This window comes from Delphinus delphis, chromosome 2 (genome assembly GCF_949987515.2).
Source record: "Delphinus delphis chromosome 2, mDelDel1.2, whole genome shotgun sequence".
Classification (NCBI taxonomy): Eukaryota; Metazoa; Chordata; class Mammalia; order Artiodactyla; family Delphinidae; genus Delphinus; species Delphinus delphis.
In genome coordinates, this window is record NC_082684.1 from 137,494,449 (window position 1) to 137,506,004 (window position 11,556).

At 53.8% G+C, this 11,556-nt stretch overlaps 1 protein-coding gene across 1 annotated transcript in view; it reads left to right on the forward strand.

Moving 5' to 3' along the window:
* Positions 1-3,445, forward strand: part of IGDCC4 (immunoglobulin superfamily DCC subclass member 4) — a 35,303-nt gene extending 31,858 nt beyond the window's left edge. Inside the window, exons 17-20 of the mRNA XM_060003724.1 lie at positions 747-852; positions 1,349-1,577; positions 2,327-2,488; positions 3,035-3,445. Of these exons, the coding sequence (XP_059859707.1) occupies positions 747-852; positions 1,349-1,577; positions 2,327-2,488; positions 3,035-3,445 (908 nt within the window). The remainder of the gene's footprint in view (positions 1-746; positions 853-1,348; positions 1,578-2,326; positions 2,489-3,034) is intronic.
* Positions 3,446-11,556: the final 8,111 nt, after the last annotated feature.

Sequence of the window (11,556 nt, forward strand, 5' to 3'; positions counted from 1 at the left end):
GGTCCATCCTGGGGCAGCCCAAGCTCTCCAGAGCCCCCCGCTCCACACACACACAGTTGACTTCTAACCCTCAAGCCATCTCTTCCGAGGTCCTGCCTCTGGGCATGACTACACTTTCATTGTTTTGGACAAGTGCCCTCTTCACCTGGTGTGGAGAGGACAAATTTGGAGGGAAGATGGGTGTGGTTCAGTGGTGATTCAGTTGAGAGGTCAGATTTGCGGGAGACTGGCTTGGTTTCTTTAGGAGATTGCTTTGGAGAACTGGCTTAGAAAGGTGATGAGATTTATGGGGTGGAGGTCTTAGGCAATGGGACTGGCTACGTAATCAGCAGGGCCCGGTGTGAAAGGAAAATGTGGGGTCCCTTATTTAAAAAGGGGGAAGAACTTCCAGATGGTGACAGCAGAGCATTAAACCAAGCCCAGAGCCCTTCTAAGCATGGGCCACGTGCCCCTGCAGGTGTTGCACACCTGCAAAACCAGCCCTGTTAGGAAGGCAAGAGGTGTGTTTCACTGAAAGGCCAGGCTGATGGGGAGGAGCCACAACTTCCGTATGTCCAGTGAGAGGGAGGTAGTGGTGGTCTTTGTGAGTCCATGGGGCCCTCCTGTCCTTGCATGAGAAGATTTCACATGTCCAAAGGGTGAGGCTCAGGCCAGGGGTCTCTGGAGGAAGCCGCAAGTCCAGGTCTACGAACCCTGGGTTCTCTCCTGTCCTCCATCTGTTCTGTTCCCTCCCTCTCCCCCGCCAGACTCTTTGGACGTGCACTCCGTCACGGGCATCATCGTGGGCGTCTGCCTGGGCCTCCTCTGCCTCCTGGCCTGCATGTGCGCTGGCCTGCGCCGTGGCCCCCACCGGTGGGTGAAGGAGCCAGTCTGACCGCACAGAGGAGAGGTTTCCAGAAGGGCTGCAGAGATGAGGGAGCAGGGAAAGTGGCCATGACTTGCTCTGGGCACTCCCAGGAGCCCCATTAAAGTTGACTCTGGGATGAAGGGGTTGGGGGTGATGACCTCATGAGAGTAGGTGGTGGGTTTAGGGAAGCCCCCCAGCATATCCCCTCAGCAAGGGCAGGCGTAGGTAGAGCTGCCTCTCTGCCGCTTCCTTGGTAGCTGCCAGCATCTTGCAGAGAGGGACCCCACATCTCCAGATGCCTGGAGCCAAGGGAGGAGGGACCCCAGTGTAGTGTCCCAGCTGTTCTGAACAATCCCAGAATTTCTTATTCATTGCACAGACCGGGAAATTAAGTCTCAGAGATGGGTAGGAACCTGCCCAGGGATACAGGCTGGACTAGATGCCAGTCTCACCCCCACCCCTCTCTTTGACCACTGTGCTGTCCCCCATCTTCCCTTCCAGGGAAGCCCTCCCGGGCCTGTCCTCCACGGCCACTGCTGGGAACCCCACGCTCTACTCCCGAGCCCGCCTTGCCCCCCCCAGCCCCCCGGCTGCCCATGAACTGGAGTCCCTTGTGCACCCCCGTCCCCAGGATTGGTCCCCACCGCCCTCAGACATCGAGGACAGGGCTGAAGTGCACAGCCTTATGGGTGGTGGCGGTCCTGACTGCCGGAGTCACTCCAAGAGAAAGGTGAGCCTGGGTAGGTCCGAGCCCCACACTGTGGCTTATGCCCAAATAGGACACCAGGGGGCGTGAGAGCGCAATGTGTGACCCCGAGAGAGAGCCCCTTCCCTCCTCCCCCCTCCCCTTCCTGGGCCAGCTGCGGAAGAAAAAGCATACTCTCCCTCCTCCTTGAAAGGGTTGGGAGGGCAGGGAAGCAGATGGGCCTCCATCCCCAGCAGAATAGGTCAGCCTGGTTCTCAGGAAGGAGGGGAGGGCCCCCGATGGGCTGTCTGCGGTTGACTCGGGATGGCCAGAACACCAAGATCCCTCCTCATCCCGGGAGCTGGGGAGACCTCTAAGGCCCGGCTCTCCCCAGTATGGGAAAAAGAGGCTGGTCAGTTTGGAGGTGGTCAAGTGGAACCGGGATCCGGATAAGGTGGGCCCACACAGGGCAGGTCCCCTCCATCCTAGCAGTGGTGGCTCATCCTGCATTCCCTGACCAGCCAGCTCAAACCCCTGAGTCTTTCCCCATCCTTTCCCTGCCTCTGTGGTGAAGGAGACCCTACCTGGCTCAGAAACCTCTGGGCTTTTCTGCAGGAGGATCTTTCTATCCTCAAATTCACCCCCAGACTCTCAGCCCATTCTGTGCTCCTCCCTACAGCCTTGGGGAGGAAGGTAGCAAGGGGGCCAAGAGGGTCTGTGAAGGGAGCTCCATACACTTCCCTCTCATACTTCACAGTCAAGCTCTCAGTGCTCCCACTTTTCTTCCTGTGCAGATCTCCTGGGCTCAGCACGGTGGGCTGAGCTGGGCAGGTTCCTGGGCAGGCTGTGAGCTGCCCCAGGCAGGCCCCATGCCCTCTCTGACCCGGGCCCTGCTGCCCCCTGCTGGAACCGGACAGACGCTGTTGCTGCAGGCTCTGGTGTATGACGCCATCAAGGTCAGCGTCCCGGGAGGAGGGGGGAGGGAAGGAGAGGAGGGTCCCCGCGTTTGTGCAGAGCAAGTAGTGAATCCTCTGGAGAGCCCTGGTGGTAACTTCCCTGGGGCTAAAAGTCTAGCCAGCAGATCCCTGGAGCCTCTAAAGGTGAGTGGATGGAGGGCAGGCCAGTTTGGGAGAAGCTGTATTTCTCTGGGTTGGGGACAAGCCTTCCTCTACCTAGACGTAAGTGGGCCACAGCAGAATTACGTGGATCTGACGGTGCACCCGGCCTGAGTGCACTCAGCCCTTCCCCCTGTTCACTGAGGCCCTGACTGAATCTAGTCCTTCTGGAACTCCTCAGCAAGGGCAAATGCGTAGTATTTCCCTGCCTTCCCAGGGATCTGATCGTCATCTCTTTTAGGACAGTCACCGTTCTTCCTTTACCAGCTCCCATGTAATGTATAACGGGCTCTGGGCTGGGGGTCAGTCTCTCTGCATCCCAAGAATGATGGCCGTCCTTCTGATGGTCACTCTCAGTGATGGTTTTGTGTTCTCTTCTCTGACCAGGGCAATGGGAGGAAGAAGCCGCCCCCAGCCTGCAGGAACCAGGTGGAGGCCGAGGTCATTGTCCACTCTGACTTTAGTGCATCCAAAGGGAACCCTGACCTCCACCTCCAAGACCTGGAACCCGAGGATCCGCTGCCTTCAGAGGCTGCTGACCTCACTTTGGGTGTTATGAATCTCAGGCAAGGGGCAGACTGGCTGGACAGGGAGCTGGGAGGGTGCGAGCAGGCAAGCCCTGGGCCAGACAGACTTACCTGCCTGCCAGAGGCAGCCAGTGCTTCTTGCCCCTACCCGGATCTCCAGCCCAGTGAGGCTCTGCAGGAGGCCCCGGGGAACAGCTGCCAGCCAAAGGCCCCCTGCCCTCCAGCAGCCAGCCCAGGCCTGCCCAGAGCCCCAGTCTCCTCCTCTGCGTAGCTCCCTCGAGGGCACAGTTGGGGGCAGGCTGGTACGGATCGTGGGACATGACACGGGTGGCCACACATGTACCCGTGTCTGCCTGCAGGTACTGACCATCATCAAGCCCTTTGGAGCCTCCTAGGGTGCTCTGGCTCAGGGGAGAGGAAGAAGTGGGTTGTTCACTCTTCCCCACCCATGCTCTGTGACACGTGTGGTAGGCGAGAGACACGTGAAGCACAGCTATACGTGCTGTACACGTGTGAAGCACGTGTGCGTGTGCTGGTTGGTGAGCTGGGAAACCTTGGCCCGGGCAGTGGTCACTACGGCCTACTCCGTCCTCCAGGTCAGGACAGTGCCCAGCCCTGTGGGCCCCCACCTCCGTCACCCAGCCTTTTATTACACACTCTGAGAGTGTCTCCAGTGCCCTGTCTGACAGAGACAGCCCCAGCCCACTTCCTGTCTGGCTGGGCTGAGTGCAAGCAGGCTCTGAATGCCTAACGCTTTAGCTGCATCACCTCTGCCATGTCCCCGGTGCCCAAATTGAGAGGGTGACTCTGGCTCCCCTCAGAGCAGCTCTGCATCTAGTGTTGTAATTGGGGAAGTGCCTGGTTTTGAAAATCTGCTTTCTCTTGCTCTCCCCTCCTTCCTCCCCGCTCACTCCTCTAGTGTCTGTCTCCCAGTCGCCCTGCTCTCCCAATCCTAGCGCCCTTCTCTTCCTCCCTGATACCCTTTCCTTTCCTCTCTGCGCTTTCTCTGTCTCCTCTTTCCGTCTGTCTCTGCTGTCTCTCCCACCTCTCCCACACTGTGTCATGTGGTTCTCCTGCCTGGGTTCAATCTCTGCATCCTCCCCTAACAACATGACTACCTCATGTCTGTTCAAGGCCAGAGCGTGACTCCTGTGTCTGCCATCCACTTCAGCCATCATCCTCCCACCCCCTTCCCATCTGTGCCTCCATAGGCCCCCTCCCCAGGCAAACTGCCTACCCCCAGTGCAGTTTGGAAAAGACCTTTCAGCTTCCCTTGCATCTTTCTGCCTGTGATTGAGATCGGAGGGTTCTCCTTGGAGGGGATAAATGCAAGTCATACAAGGGGGTTTTTGAGACAAGGAAAGGGGAACACGACCCAGAAGCTTGGGGTAAAATTACTCCCTCCCTTCTAGGCAGGCAGGCAGATTTGCTGGACAGAGGGATTTGGGGACCTTCCTTCCCAGTTGAAACTAGAAGGGTAAAGGGGATGGAGTTCCATGGCCCCACCGCTTCCCACTCTGTGCACCTTGAACATGAGCTGACGGCATGGCGGTCGAAGGAATCTCATCCTCTTGCAGTGCTGGAAGGGAGGGCTTCACACAGGACAAGGGTGATGGGCTCTTTTCATTTTGTCTTTTCTTTAAATTCAATCCTGAAGTCATTTTCTGTTGACCTACCACACAGGGACAAGCTTGACTTCTGTTTCCTGTGGAGAGAAAACAAGGTCATTTATTTGATTTTGCACCTCAGCCTCTCATAGGAGCATCAAGTATGTGGTCTTTTCTCCCTGCATTCATCTTTTCTAACTGAGCAGCACATCAAGGGTTAACTCTGGCTTCTGGGCCAAATTAGAAATAACCAGTCTATCTTTCCTTTTTTTTTTTTAAATGGCGAAATGTCTCTCAGCGGAGTTGCAGCTTTCTCAGACCCTTTCAGCACCTGTGTTTATTACACTCGGGTGTCACTCACGTTTGACATCCGCACCTACATTTCCTCCTCCTCCCCCTCCTTCAGGCAGCCTATGATAACACTAAAGATTATTAATGTTGGTTTTGTATCTCATTAGGACAGAATTGTCACTTGTACTATTTCTGTAGCATTCAGCGTTGCTGTGGCTAACACTACTGTATATGTTTCATCACTGCTCTGAAGGTCAAAAGCCTCATTTTATTTTGCTGGTTTGATTTTTTTATTTTCTAAAGGAAAAAAAAAAAAAAAAAAACAACTGCCCTGAATTAAATGGCTGTTTTAACAGTAGGCTCTTAGCATTACACCACATAGTCATTTTTCATGTTCTTGTTTAACAGGCAGTGAGGTTCTGGTTTAAATTAAATAGCTGCAAATGAGACAATTTATAACCCATTAGGTTGGGTGGAAAATTGTTTCTCAAAAGCAAATAAGTAATAAATCTGGTATCTGCCTATAACTCCCAGTTGATAAGAAAGTGGCCATTACTCACTAGCATTATATATGATTTGGGCTCTGGGTAATTTGGAAGTGTTAGGCTTGTGTCTTTGCAACAGCATTTTTATTAGAAAAGAGTCCATTGGCCTTTTACAGGGTATTAATCCCTTTGTCATCTACCATTGATGCCTTACGGTTTTTGAGTCTCATTTAAAAACCTTTTCTTGATGCATGACAAGTGTAATCGGTACCTGCTCATTTATTTGTCTGTAGTTTTGCTGTATTATTTAATGATTTTTCCAGTGTTTTTTTCTCTCCTTACAAGTATGATATTCTTTAGTGTTAAGCCAAGGCATTGATCATGTATCTGTCCCTATAATGAGTTAATAAACTATTTTCCAAAAATGTTCTCTTTTGGAACCAGATGACTAGAATTTCCTCAGCCTTTCTGCACGAGAGAATGTATTTCCTACCAGGATGGGAAATGTTGGTTTTTGAGGGAAAGAGCAGGTGGTTATAAGAAAGAACGGATCTATCTCTGAAAAAAAGGTAACCCTTGTACATTGCTGATGGGAATGTAAATTGGTACAGCCACTGTGGAAATCAGTATGGAGGTTTCTCACGAAACTAAAAATAGAACTACCATATGACCCAGCAATCCCACTCCTGGGTATATATCCAAACAAAAACAAAAACGCTAAGTTGAAAAGATACATGCACGCTACTGTTCATAGCAGCATTATTTACAATTGCCAAGATACGGAAGCAACGTGTTTCATCAACAGAGGAATGGATAAAGAAGATGCGGTAAATATATACAATGGAATACTGCTCAGCCATAAAAGAGAATGAAATTCTGCCATTTGCAGCAACATGGATGGACTTGGAGGATATCATGCTAAGTGAAATAAGTCAGGGAAAGACAAATACCGTATGATATCACATATGTGGAATCTAAAAAGTAAACAAATGAATATAACAAAACAGAAACAGACCCATTAGACATAGAGAGTAAACTAGAAGTTACCAGTGGGGAGAGGAAGCGGAAGGGGCAAGATAGGGGTAGGGGGTTAACAGGTACAAACTGCTAGGTATAAAATAAGCTACAAGGATATATGGTGCAACACAGGGAATATAGTTATTTTATAACTATAAATGGAGTATAACCTTTAAAAATTATGAATCCCTGTATTGTACACCTGTAACATATAATATTGTACATCAAGTATACTTCAATAAAATAAAATTTTAAAAGAGAACGGGTTACTCAGAATCCTAGGATAGGAACCCTCCCCACCAAAAAAACAAAACCAAAAACGAACTGAACCATCTCCCTACCTCAACAGGCACTTCAGAAAAGCACCTAAACCTAGGAAAGATGCTTTCTTTGATGACACTCTTTTAGGCTCTTCGGGGATCTCTTTCCATCTGGACACACATTTTTTAACTTTCCTGGGTGCAAGGGAGGAGTGAACCACCAACTCCGGAGATTTGGGCTCAACAACTCTTCTTTGTTAACTCTGGTCTCCAGAATTGCCCATGGCTGCATGTTCACACATGTGGGCACTGTGCCTACAAGCTCAGAGACCCATCCTACATGCACTGTCACCTTCACAAACACCCTTGTGTCCATTAACTCAAACCTAAGCACAATAGTCACACACCAAACTCCACACTTACACCCCACACACATCTCAGGATCACAGCTGGCAGCTGCTCTGTTAAGATCTTTACAGTGCCTGGAGTGTGGTTGCTTTTCTACTGCAGGGAACCAAGAGCCAGAGGCTGCCCTGCCCAGGACCACCCCCAAAGTGGCTAGTGAGCCAGCCCCAAGTTAATTGACAGATCATAGGGAGAGATACTGCACATTTTGCATGCAGGAGAATAGCCATTATTTGCATATCACTCTCAGAGCAAGCGTTGTGATAAAGAAGAATTAAACACTTGTCAAAATGAATTTAAAATGACAGCATCCCAGGACACCAATTTGACCTCTCCTGAGTCTAGGACAAGCCAAGAAGGGGTTGTTGAGAATTCAAGCCCTGCAGGAGGGAGTTCCAGGACTTTGGGCCCACGGGAGGGCCCCCCCCTCCCCTCCCTTTCCTATGGCCAATGGAAGCTCATCATTCCTGCCCTTCCTCATAATGAGATTGGTTTGGAGCTTCGGAGTGTGCCCGACCCTGAATTTCTCCATTGCCTCCTACTGCTTGCTCGTGTGTCTCAAGTCCTGCCTCTCAAGCTCACCTTCCAGTTGCTACTACAGAGTAAGGAGTCCCTGGGCTGCACAAACCCCATCACTAGTAAACTTATCTGATTTCTGGAGGCCTTTTCTTTACTCATCTGCACCAAAGTTAGTTTTATATATGGTTAACATTCCTGCTCCAAGATTCCGGAGTTGGTATCGAAAGAGAGATGTAATTACTCCTCTCCCAGACCAGTCCAATGCCAATAGCTGAGTGAGGCAGAGACTACTCTCTTTAAGCCTCCTTCTCCTTGAACTTAGTAGATGCTCAGTAATTTTGATGGACTAGCACATCATGCTGGACTCAACAGAAGATCATTTAATAGTGAGTGGCCGAGACTGAAGATCTCTGAGGGCCCGCATGGGGATGTATCTCCTAAGAGGCATGCCTATCTTCCATAACACTTCTTACCCGAGACTGATGCTGTCTCCGTTTATGTTCTCTGACATGAAACCTTGAGTCTTCTTTGTGGCATAGAAATGTTACTGGGAATTTTAACTTTCAATATGCTTTCCCAGTTACCAGGCTATTTGTCATGACCTGTGTCCTTTAAATTTCCCTATGAGTGAGCAGGGGAGATATGATTATCTCTCAGATGAGTTCCAAGAGTGACTGCCTGGGTTTGCGGGTCTAAACAGCGGGCAGAACATCGGAACCGGGTCACTTAAGTGTTCTCATTGTCCTGTTGGTTCCGCTCTCCCAGGGCCCGGGATGAAGCTGCCTTCCCACTTCTCCTACCTCTGTCCACCCAAGCGGCAGAACTCTTCAGTCTGAAGAGGCCAGTCTTGCAGCTAAACGTCCTAGCCTTTGGCTGGAAGGACCGGAAACCAAAGGAAAACCGAATCTTTGACAACTTTGTGCAGCTTTTAGGGAATTATCTCGACAATATAGACTTGGACACGGTGCAGGAGGGCGCAGCAGAAAGAGTGGGTCAGAGGGAATCCCGCAGCTTTGCGGGTTTCTCCGCAGCCCAGACCCATTCGGCGGTCCGCTGGGTCTCCACTTCCCCAGTCGCCCCCAAGTCTGGGGCTGGTCCGCGGGGGAGGGGTACGGGGCTGCAGCTCAGGACGGCGCCCGCCGCTCCGGCCCCAGTTCAAAGCGCAGGGGGCGCGTCCGCCGCGCAGCCGGGAATGTCCGGCCGCTTAAAGCGCTCGCCGGCTCTTTTGTTCCCCAGACCGGGCCTCCGGGGAGAGGGGGCTGGGGGAGGGGACCGGGAGGGGAGGGAAGGGGGGGCGGCAGGCGGCGGGAAGAGGGAGGGGCGGGCGCGGGCGGTGCGAGTGCGGAGCGCGCACCCCGGGCGAGGCTGACAGATCGCCGGGGTGGGTGCAAGATGGCGCAAGCGGCCGCGCTCCCACTGCGCCCCCGGCGCTCCTAGGCAGGCATGTGGCCCCAGCCCCCAGCCGCCCGGGCTCGGCCCCGGCCGGAGCCCCGGCCTCGGCCCCGGCGCCGGCCCCGCGGGACGCTGTGAGCCGCGAGAGGCCCCAGAGCCGCGCGTAGCCGAGCCGAGCGGACCGCGAGCCCCATGGCTGCTCCGCGCGCCGCGCCCCCGCGCTGCCGGCCCCGGCTCCTGCTGCCTCTGCTGCTGTTGCTGCTGCTGCCCGCGCCGAGCGACGGTGAGCTAGGGCGCCCGCGAGCCGGCGGCTGAGGACCGAGCCCCGGGAAGGGCGAGAAGGGAGTAAGCGGGCGCGAGGGGCGGACCCGGGGAGAGCGGCGCGGACCTGCGGGTCGGAGGGACTTGCCCGAGAAGGGGAGGCGAACGGGACGGGGCGCTGAGGCCGGGTTGCCGGGGGCGGCAGGGGAATGCTGAGGATGGAGCCCCCCGAAGAGAGACCGGCATTCCGTCCGCTGCGTCTCCAGGACTCAGGGCAGTGCCTGAGCCCGGACTGAGGAGCAAGGAGCGCGGCAAAGCAGGAGCTCGGCGGGCAGGCTGGAGTTGGGGAGAGGGGGAAACGAGCCATGGGAGACCACAGGGCTGAGGCCCGTCCGAGGGGGCGCGCTGGGGTGCTTGGAGCCCAGGGGTGGGCACAGAGTGGCCCGAGGCGGCCGAGGCAGCAGACGGCAGACCCCGGGGGCGGAGGCCGGGACCGAGCGGGCTGCGCTGGGCGGAGAGCACGTCGTGGATTTGGAGCCGGGACTGGGACGCGGAGTGCGAGGGAGAGGACGAGGAGGAGGAGGAAGATTCCCGGCGGGCCGCGCGTGGGGAGGGAGAAACCCGAGAGACACCCCGCGAGCTGAGGAAGAGGGGAGAGAAGCCGACCGAGGGCTAGCGAACGGTGGGGATGCTCACGTGCCCGCCCTGCCCCGGAGGGTGCACACGCAGAGCTCGGGGTTTGCCGGCTTTGCCGCCCGGAGCTCCGTCACCACCATCCTGTTCCCTCAGTGGCTGTAACGGGCCCATCTCACGGGAGAGGGGCGCAAATCTAGTCCCTTCCCCTCCCACCCCAAGTTCTCAACAGACACTCCTCTGGGCAGTATCCTCTCCCCTCTTAGCTCGGAGAAGCGGAGTATCGCGGCCGCCTCTAGGAGAAACTTTATCCCCCAGTTGCTGTACTGGGCTTGGGGTGGGGAACTGAGGCTGCTGAAACGCAGTTCCTGGTAAAGATGGGTAGAGATTTGAAGGGGCGTGACCCTCAAATGTCTTAAAATACGAATTACCTATCCCTGAGGGTGGGGGAAACGCCCCTAACCCCAGCCTTCCTCCTTCTTTCTCCCCACCCGCCGCCCCATCTCCCCCCAGCCAGGGAGGGCGCTGGTCTGTTAGGGACGGGCCAGCTCCCGGATCGCTAGTTCCCTGGAAATGTGAGGAGGGGTCTGTGGATGCCTTTTCAGCCCAGGTGGGTTCATTCCTCCTGGAGTGAAGTTGTAACTGGTCTGGTAAGTTGCTCGCTTGAGAAGTCGGAGACTCGGCATCATGCCTGGGATTGGAGCTCTTGTCCTTCCTCTCTGGCTTCTTCTGATTCCCTGACCACCCTCCTCCCTTCTCTTCTTTCACCTCCTCTTCCAGTTCTTTCCTCTTCTGCAGGAGGGAAGAGGTTGCTGGGGGTAAAGGTTCTAGGAACCTCCCTCTTTCTAAATTTTGGGAAATCTGAGTAGATGTTTGGTATCCCTCATCCTCCTATGACAAAGGCAAAACAAGAAAAGCAACCAAAACCCAGAGCATCCTAGGGGTGGGGCAGTGGAGCTGGACCATCGCCTAGCCTGTACCTGGTACTGGGCCCACACACCTTTCTCCCTGCCAGGCATCGGACCAGGCCTCAGATGGTTTTGCCAGCAAAATGAAGCAGTGATTTATTACTATCTCACTTTATATTTGTTTAGAAATTTTAACTTTTCATAGTGCAGTGCCTTTGAGTCTGGTAGTCATATTTAACAACCCTACAACGCAAGCCATATTGTTGTTCCTGATTTAAACAGACGAGGACCGAGAAGCCCGGAGAGGCTGAATACTTTACCTGAGGTCACACCCTGAAAGTCTGTGAGGCTTCAGTGCTTAACCAGGGTGACCACAGAAGTGGCAGCGGCTGCATTGGAATCAGTGTTGCTTTTAGAGCCCAGATTTGCAGCTGTTAACTCTGAGGCCTCCAACAAGTTGCTTAACATCTCTGGGTTTCAGTTTCCTTTTCTGTAAAAGATACAAATAAAAAAAAGATGGTAGAAACAATATCCATTTCTCTGAGATGGTCTGTTGATTAAGTAACTATACTGCATGAGATGCACAAAGGTCTATATATTAATA